Source organism: Sturnira hondurensis, unplaced genomic scaffold (genome assembly GCF_014824575.4).
Source record: "Sturnira hondurensis isolate 20B ecotype Veracruz unplaced genomic scaffold, ASM1482457v3 Scaffold0008710, whole genome shotgun sequence".
Lineage (NCBI taxonomy): Eukaryota > Metazoa > Chordata > Mammalia > Chiroptera > Phyllostomidae > Sturnira > Sturnira hondurensis.
This window is the reverse complement of record NW_028081341.1, coordinates 2,393,273-2,403,444: the sequence shown is the minus strand read 5'-3', so window position 1 is coordinate 2,403,444 and position 10,172 is coordinate 2,393,273. Positions and strand designations below refer to the sequence as shown.

Sequence of the window (10,172 nt, the reverse complement as noted above, 5' to 3'; positions counted from 1 at the left end):
GTACTACCTTTTTATGGCCACTAGTATGGTGTAATACAGATGCATCAGTTCACTTAATCGTGCATTTGTTGAAAAAGATCTGAACAGATCACATTTGGGGGCTATTGTAAATAAATCTACTATGAATGTTCAAGCACAGTTTGGGGAGGGAATATATATTTTCATTTCTCTAGGTTAATGCCAAGAGTGTAATTGTTGGATTGTCTGGTAAAATCATGCTTCGATTTTTAAGAAATGACCAATTTCTACTCAGTTCTACACTTGATCTCAGCCAAAAGGCCGAGAAGCGATTCTACTCAATTCTAAAATAAAACCACTTATTTGTTTTATATTATTTATGTAAATATGTGAATATGCTGTTATATTTTCCTTTTTAATAATTGCAGGTCAACTTTGGAAGAATTGTAATTTTTACTGTGTTAAGTCTTTTAATTCATAAACATAGAGTATCATATACAATTACTTAATACTTGATTTCTTTCATTCCCATTTTGTAATTTACCATATATAAAACCTGTACATCTTTTGTGATGTTGATACCTAAGTATTTCATCTTTTCAGCAATTGTAACCGCTATATTTTAATTCAGGTTTCCACATACTCATTGCCAATATATATGTAAATATAACTGATTTTGCATATTGATTTTAGCTTACTTAGCAGTTTTCAAATTTATTTGTTTATTTTGGGGAATTTAATGCATATACTATATTTTGTCTTGATGTTCAGCCTATAACTTCCAGAACTCTATAGAGTAAGAGATTTGACAACAAATATCCCCAGAAAAAAAAAACACTGTCAGTCATTGATTACTAAATATATTATCTTTAGTTTTAGTCAGTGTAATTTATACAATTGAGGAAGTTTCTTTCTTTTCCTAATTTATTCAAAATTTTAACCACTATTGGGCGTCAATTTTGTCAAATATTTCTTATATCAATTGATATAATTATGTGACTTTTCTAATTTTGCTTATTATGTAGTAAATTATATTAATTGCTTTTTAAATACGGACCTCACCTTGCAGCTCTGGAATAAAACCCACTTAGTTACAGTGTATAGTTATTTACATATTGCTGAATTTTACTGGCAATACAATTTTGAGCATTTTTTATGTATGTTAATGAAGAACACTAGTCTATAGTTTTTGTTTCTTTTATTTTGTTTTTGAACTTCCCTTCTCTGATTTTGGAATCAGAATAATATTAGATTTATAAAATGAATTGGGAAATATTTTCTGTTCTTTTATTTTCTAGAAAAGATTGTGTAGAATTGGTGTTATTTTGTAAATTTTTAGTAGAAATATTTGGTACAAGTATCTGTATCTGTACATTCATCTTTAGAAGAATTTTCTAATTACAAATTCAACTTATTTAATAAATACAGAAAACTTAATATTGGTTTAGTTTCGGTAATTTGCACATTGTAAGAAATTGATTTTTATTTTATCATTAGTAAAATTTATATGTGCTGCTTGAATAGATTTCTGTTGCATTTGAATGCATTTCTTTTATTTAATTTCTAAATGTAATTCCATAATCATACATGATAAACATGTATTTAAATTTATATGGTATGCTTGCATTTTATCATTTCATAATAGTTTTAAATCTTCCAATATAGATTCTTCACACATTTACCTATGAAGAAAATCAAACATTTATTTTATCCACTATGATATCAGAAAATTATATTTTACACTGATGAGTCATAAAAGATTCACATTTTCAAAATAATTTTGAGGAAAACATTCAAGTAATGTGTGTTCTATTTTACATGTCTCGGAATTTTAGAAATAAGACAGGAGCCACAGTGGAGGTTAATTTTCTTGATGAAGCTGAAACCCCTCTGTGGTATTTATCTCAAATTCTATACAAGAACTAAAAAATAAAAATAAAAAACCTTTGTCCTCAAGAAAACCTGCAAAATGGGTAAAAAGCAATAAAAAGACATTATTTCTTTGAAGGTAATATCGTTTCACTGGTCAAAATGTATTTTTCTCTTTAATAATCTTATTAATGTTAATTGTGTATTTGATTTCTAAGTGTTGCTTAAAGAATTTATCTAAATCTTTTAAATTGAAAATGACAAGTGGGGAAAAAGTTCTTTTTTTTTTTTTTTTAAATTCAGGCGATTTATTGTAAACAGGATTACCCTAGCACTCCACCACACTGGCTGTGTCACACGCTCTCTCTTCCAAATCATCTAGTCGAGAAGAAGACTTTTCCAAATGTCACAGGGCACTAACAACTCAGTCGGTTTCACAAATCTCCTCTCCTCAGCACTGAGTAAGTAGCCGTACCCGGGGTAGTCTGTTATTGCTCATGGACTGCAGCTCGGACCCGTCGGAAGGAGTCTGTTGGATGCCTGAGTGACCCACCAGCAGCTCTGCGTCTGGCCTGGATGCCGGCCAATGCTGAGCACAGCGAACAATCCCAAGTCCCTGGAAGAGCACGTGCAATTTCTTTCAGATTTCTTCGTGTGACTTGCTCAAAAAAATAACTGTTAAATTTCACTCATTTTTTTTAAAGAGCTAAAAGTTACTCAATAGCACATAATTTTGCACAGAAAAGGTGAGTGGATTGTTTACTCGTACAGGGCTGACTTGAACACCCATGACTAATTTTAGATCCACCTTGTAAATATTTGCAGTTTGACGAAAAGATGCACAGTCCTACAGATGCATAAGAGCAGAAGGGGGTGACGGCTCACGCACCTTCTGGGGGTCGGGGACGGGCTTCACACGCGGAAGCTCTCCGAGGCAGGGGTAAGGAGACGGCCACAGCACCACGTTTATGCGATAGAAATGGAGCCCCGCTTTCAAGAGCAGCCTCCGCAGCTGGGATTCTATCGTTCTTGCCCCAAATTTAGATTAGGTGGAAAATGGCAAATGCGAAAACTTACGATGTGAAAAGACATGACTCTACAGAGAGAAATCCTAGCAAATCAACTCACGTGGAGGTAAAATGTCACTTGAAAACGCCACTCTTTCCTTTGCCTGAGTTGGTGGGCAGCGGGGCCACTTACTGTTACCAGTGCCTGTATGTGCCTGTATGTGGGAGTCGAGTCCCAGTTTCTCTTGAAGTTTAATAGCAGTCAGTACTTCAAAACAGCTGTTAAATCTATAGGAACAATTTCATCTAAAATAGTATCTCATGGGAAAAAATATTTTTTAAAAGTCCACTCCAGTCATTGTGTGTATGTTTATCATTATATATTAAAAAAAAATAACTCAATACTTTAACAGCACTATTAGACTGGTAGTAAAAATGGATTTTAAAGTCTTATGGAGATCATGCTATTTGAAAATCCAAGGCTTTATTTTTTTATATCTCCAAAAAAGTGGTTTTTTACTTGTTGCCTTTTGAATTCACCACGGGGCCAATATCTTGGCTCCCAGACTCGCTGCACCGCACAGCAAGAAGGCGCTGCGGGCGTCAGTGGTAGCTGACGCTGGGAGAGCACGCCACACGCGTGGCGGGGCCGAAGTCCGCCGGCCCATGCTCGCCGCCCACAGTGACACGCCGATGGGGAAGTGAGAACGATGGAAACCACAGCAAACCAACTAACAACAGTGGGAATGTGAACAGAATTCAATCAGAAAGAAACGAATCATAGTAATCCTGAGAAATTCAATTTGGGACAAAACTGACGTAAGGTAAGTGTGTGTTTCTAGTACTACAAATAACTAGGGTGTTCTAGGGTTTTCCAGAACTAGTTTGAATAAAAAACATGTTCAAATTTTATTAAAAGGTTAAAACCATGCCTTATAATCAGCAATTTCACTAATAAAAGAAAACGACATTACTTTGTTCTTTATGTGCCAAACGTATGTTCTCTATTGATTTACATGAGACCATCCAGTAGAAAGCAAATGTGAGGATCGGTTTTTAAAAAGACAGGCTTCCTTGTGTGAAGCCTGTCTTTCTAAATGCGTGGAAGCCTTTCCTGTCAACCTAGGAGGCTTTTTAAAAAAGGTAACATTTTCTTCTAACAAGCAACTATTTTACAGAATAGGGAAGGAAGAGTCTATAGGAATATCATTCATCATTTTAAGTATTGTTATATAAGGAAAATTCTTCATAGCAATGAAAAAATTTTTAAAATATTTAAGAGGCATGTATTTTAAAAATATTCTACATCTATTAGATTTTGCAGTTTAATTACTTTGGATTTTAATATTTCTACATAATAACATCTGACAACATCTCTTTTTCTGTTTGTGTCTCTACTAGTGAACCGGAAACTGTGAAAGTGGCCACGGTAGTTTCCGCGCCCCTGGGAGGGTCAGGAACGCGCCCTCCTGCTCGTCGCTGCCCGCGGGGGATCTTCAGAGTTTGGCAGCCATGAAGTTAATATGTGGCTTCACGAGAGGAAACAGTGGCAAACCACGCTTGAACTCGGTCATGTTCTGAATCACTTCAGGGTGTGGCAAGGCTGGTGCTTGTGACAAATTTGTATCATTTTGACATGGGAACTCTCCAACCACAGGACAAGAATCCATTTCTCTGGCAAGAACATGGACGGATACCTTATGTCTCCTCGAGGCATCTACTGCCAACATTTCCTTGTAGAATTTCATGATATCTTCCTTGGTAAGTGTCTTTAAATATGCAACTTCTATATTATCTCTGTCAAAATTGTATTGCTGGGAGATGATTTCCCCCCAGTATTTAGCACACTCTGCAGACAGTTTCTTTGGTTTGTCTAGTCGACGAATTGCTAATGCTTGAATGTGTTTTTGGAAGGCCTCTTCCGTCATGTCCTCTATGGACTTTTCCATGGTGATTAAGAAGGCTTCCACTCTGCTTTCTAGGTAGTGAGGAGGCTTTTCCGACTGGATGATGAACCGTAAGCCCTGAATGCCGTTGGCACGACGTGGGCCGCTGAAGACGATATAGCCCAACTGCTCCTTGGTGCGCAGGGTGTTGAAGCAAGGCTCAGAGATGATCTGGCAGAAGAGCTCCAGAAACATGTTCTCCGAGGTGTTCTGCATATCTGTCTGGTAGTATATCTCGATGCCACAGTTGTTGTGAACTTCATTCCTCTGCTGATAAACAAACCATCCTCTGTCTGGGAGCTGAACTTCTCTATACCGAACCAGCTGACTTGGAAGGAGAGGTTTTGTATGAGCATGTTCAATGAGAGTGTCTTCAACCATCTGCATAATACCTAATGCAGCCTGCTTTAGTTATGTTTCCATGAAGAAGGGCTTCAATGTGCAGCCGTGACAGGAGCTGAGGTATGAAGGCCTTAAGGCGAGGAAGGGTGACGTCATCCAGGGCTTCTTTTAACTCGTCTTTAGTCCAGGCCACTTCAGTCATCAGCAAGCGGAGGTAGTACATGGCGTGCTGGTGAGGCTGTTCAGCCTGGAAGTTGTTAAGAGATAGCATATATGCCTCTTTGATAATTTCAAATCTTTTTTCATCAATCTCAAAGGTAGCCATTTTCTCAATAATCTTCTTTAGCAAAATTGGCTGCTTGTCATTGTAACCTTTCACCAAGAGATACATCCCATAGATGGTATTTTGGAGGTCATAGCTCAAGCCTGCTAGTTCTGCTGCATATGCATACTCGTTGAGTGAGTCTTTGAGGAGCTCAAGGTACAAATAGGCCATGTTACAGTGCAAGGGGTCCACATAAGCAAATGGGCTGAAAAATTCAAAGTTGAGACAAGCCTTCGGCAAGAAAAACTTGTCATCTTGTTTGAACCAGAGTTTGCTCATAGCTGTATCCTTAATAAGAGAAGGACATGGTGTTGCTTCTTTTTCTAATGATAAAATCTCAAAATTCGTAGGAATAAACTCATTCTTCATTGGAAGTTTAAATTTCCCATTCAGTTCAGCATTTTGCCATTTCTTAATGACTTCATCTGCTATAGCTTCTTGTTTGTAGTGGGTTCCATACCATTCTTCTGTGCGATCAGTTTGTCCTTCAAAAGATTTGGAGACTATTGCAACCCGGACATTTTCTGGTCTGAGTTTATCAAGAACCACCTCTATTAAATCAGGTCTAAATTCTTCCAGTAAATATTCAGCTGTGAGCACTTCTTCTACGGGATAATAATGCAATATCCCTGCGATCTTAGAGGTGTAGCCCCATGGCCTCTCTTTATCTTTGAACCTAAAAGCAACAGCATTCAAGTCCTTGCACTCTTGGAAAACCCATTCTTGAGGTCCTTCTGCGTCTAACTTCTGAATGTATTCAAACATGTGCAAAATTATATCTTCAATATGTAATAATCCTTCCTCGGTCAAATCCACATTAATGATAAAAAACATGAAACCTCGGGCTCCTTCCTTCTGCCCACCAACGAGAGTATTTACCCAACCCTTTGATTTAAGTTCTGATAACAGACTTCCAGGACCTTCATGTCCAATGAGATGACCAAGATAATGACCAGGGTTTGATTTGTAGTATTTCTGAAGGTCAGGTATGGGAAATGTCACGTAAAGATTCCTAATATCTTTAATAGGTACTATTTTATATATTTTTTAAAGATGTTCTTCTTGGAAAGGGTGCTCAGGGAATTCTGGCAATGGGACATTTTTGTTCTCTACTTCAGAAAATAACTTTACCACCAGATTAGTCAACTCATCTAAAGATTCTCGACCTAAAACACAAATAGCCATTAAGTTGGGTCAATAATAAGTAGAATGGAATTTCAGTAGCTCTTGTCTGACATCAATGCCTTCTTGATTTGGTCCAGTCTCTAGAGTATATTTGTTACCTGTTCCAAACTTGCTGACTTGTTTGGGATTCCCCGTAGCTTTTTCCAACTGAAAGAGTCTCCAAGCATCGTTCATCACATTCTTCTCATGTTCTGAATCAACTGCATTCACCTCTCTGTCTTTGCAACTCTCATCAAACAAGGGGCACAGAAAAAACTGTGCAAACCTGTCTAGGGCACCTTCTAGGTGTTCATGGGAAACATCAAAATAGTAGTTGGTATGCTCTCCACTAGTAAAAGCATTTGAACTTCCCGCATGCTCACTGGGAAACTGGCTATATTCATTTTCTTTAGGGTATTTCTTTGTTCCCCCAAATAGCATATGTTCACAAAAATGACTCAGGCCAGGAATATTTGCAGGATCTGACAACGAACGTATGTGTACATCGAGCGCTGCTGATGACTTATCTGTGGTGGGATCACTGATGAGAAGTACTTTGATGCCATTGGCCAGCTCCAGCCCACGGTATTCTCGCTTATCTTCTGGAGACTTGACAATGTGATTTTCTAGTTTCTTGATAGCTGGATTATTCATTTTGCTGTAGGTCTTTTTTTGCAAACCGCAGAGGCACTCCAGCGGTGAAAGACGGGCGCCAAGGACCGAGCGGAAGGTGCTGGGCAAAGCGGGACGCAGCAGCCACGCTAGCAGGTACCGCATACCCCAGCGCTGCCGCCTGGATCACAGCGAACGACCCGGAAAAAGTTCTATCCAAATATGTTCAATATTATATACAATAGCACTATGTTAAATTAAAAAAAATAAATATAACACTTAAATTTAAAAAACTGAAAAATAAAGTATAATTCTGGAATAATAAGTAAACTGCACAAAGGTGAATGTTCTGACTACAGAAAGTTTTGCTTAGAAAATAATACTCTAAATACTGGATTGATTTAAATGCATGCTCATATACACAGATGCTTGAAAAAATTCCATAAGAAAATCAAAATCAGTAAAAGGCCAAATCTATTTGATAGCAAGAACAAGTTTGACTAAAAAATAAAATATTCAACCAATTTTTGTCATTATTTTCTTACTTCTTAAGTAAGCATATGTGTGAGAAACTAAGAAGAAAGTACAAGATATTTATCTTATTTTTCACCTTTTCACTGAGTATAAGAGGATGCTAAATTAGCTCTTTTCCTATGACCTGATAATTGGGCCTAAATTCTTGTTTGCTATAGTCACAAAAATATTGTGACAAAAATAAAAGAAACAAACAAGAACAAAAAAAAACTAACAATTCCAAAAGTCACTATTTAATACCAATAATCATTCGTTCTCATTCATTTCCAGATCAGTGGAGGGCCCATTGATCTAGATTGGAGTTAGGAGGCTCTGCTGAGTACTGTGGCATTTTCCCATGTGTCCAAGGACTTGCTGGTGCTGGCGAGGGTGGAGGGGGTAGTTTACTTAGGATTCCTGTGTAGATTTTGCTCAGACAGAGCAGTATTATTCTGTTCCATGAGTCTTTCTTCCCATCCTGAAAAAGAAGACTATGCCAGGCATATATTTCAGATTTTAGGTGTTCTGGAATATGTCCAATAGTGCAAACGTCATTTTTCAGGCCTGAGTTTTCTTCTTCTTCCTTCTCTCTCCTTCTCCTTCTCCTTCCTTCTCCCTCCTGCCCCTCAGCTACCCTCTGCCCCTCCTCTGCCTCACCCTCCCACCCCTCCTTCTCTACCTCCTATCTTCTACTTTCCTGTCCTTCTCTTTCTTCTCCTTCTCCTTCTGTTTTTGAGTGCTTACCTGACACTGTGTAAAGCTTTAACATGACTTATGAAACACAACAAGCATGCAAACAAACATAAGAAGTAATACAACCTCAGGCACTTTACCTCTACGAGCTTACTTCTTTGATAACCATCCCAAACCAAGCTTCCTAGCTGAACTGAGTTTAAGAGTGGAGAACTATGTCCCACCCAAGTTACATGGCAAATAATGTTATTGTGTGGCCCTATGACTAAAGAAGTGTAGGATGTTGAAATACTAGCCATTGTAGTGTTGCCTCTAGCTCAAAATATAATAGAGAGTAGACACATTTACTTATGATGCATAGAGTTATCGAGATGTCATCACATACAAATTAATGGTATTTTCATTAATATTATGAGGAAGACACTGAGACAATCCCTGATGAAGACGAAAATGAGAATGATTATACAAAGCAGAGATGAGTATCTCATTTTGTGGTTTGGTACTTTGGTGTATATTGTGAAACCGATTATCCTTTTTGGGTGATTATTTGAAAAGGAAAATAAGATACATTAAAGAAGATGACAGATAAGACTGAAAAGACTCTTAGTTTTCCTACCACCATTCAGAAAGAAAAGAATTCCGAGATGATTTATTTTATGTGACAACTTGACTGGACTACAGGGTACCCAGTTATTTGGTCCAACATTATCCTGAGCATGTCTTTGAGAACATTTTTGGATTAACATTTGAATCTGTAGAGTAAGTAAAGCAGATTGTCCTCCCTACCTTGGGCGTCCCTCATATAATCAACTGAAGACCTGACTAGAACAAAAAGGCTCAGAAAAAGGAAACTTTTTGCCTGTCTTAGAGCCGGGACATCTGTCTTCTCCTGCTTTGAGACTCAGACTTGAACTGGAATAACACCATCAGCTTTCCTTTAACATTTTTAAAGCTAAAAGTTTCTAGAAGTGTTTATAGCTTGTATAACAACAAAAGAGGGGATTTTTTTAAAGCACGTTTAAGAGCAGATTAAAGAAAATTAAAACATCATGGCTGTAGCCCTTTGAGAGGGAAGTGTCTACTTGTCTAAGACTGATTTGACCTTATGATTAACTCCATGAAAAATTGCCACACCCAAGAGTAAGACAATCAAATCATCTATCATACTATAGCAGCCACAATCCAAGGCTTAAGTCTTTGGTGCCTGAAGGGGGAACTAATGTTACTTCAACTATCAATATTCAGCTGGTAAAACAGTGCTAAAGCAAATATTCTGTCATTTTGTTATGATATTGTAACTAGCACCAGGCGATACAGGTAAGCGACTGGTGTTTCAAAATCATGCAGCATAAACTTCACAATTTAAAAGTAACAATCTCTTCTGCAGACACTGAAGTCCTTGTCGGCTACTTACATATGCAAAGGAAAACAGACAGCAATACCACTACAATTGCTTCTCTCTCCTAATACACACCTATTTACATATATTCCTTGAAAAATCCTACATTTCTCTCCTAGCTAATGACAGCTCATATTTAAAAAATTAACTACTCCAGTATTGCATTAAATCCAATGTGACTCCAACTTGTCTCCCATTCTCCCATCCAAATCTACAACTAGCAATCTTTTTCTTCCTTTTGTTTCAATACAAGTTTCCTTGTATTGGAGCATTTATAACATTAATTTGTAAGGTTGTTCACTTGCTTGCGTGTTTTTTTTTTTTTTTTTACTGCAGGTTCTGGT

At 37.4% G+C, this 10,172-nt stretch overlaps 1 protein-coding gene across 1 annotated transcript; it reads right to left on the bottom strand.

Annotated features, from left to right (window-relative positions):
* Positions 1-2,106: 2,106 nt before the first annotated feature.
* On the bottom strand, positions 2,107-7,418 carry LOC118993304 (insulin-degrading enzyme-like). The gene is given in 2 exon segments (XM_037055563.1): positions 2,107-5,188; positions 5,190-7,418. Coding segments are annotated over 2 exon segments (3,057 nt in total). The 5' UTR covers positions 7,389-7,418; the 3' UTR covers positions 2,107-4,330.
* Positions 7,419-10,172: the final 2,754 nt, after the last annotated feature.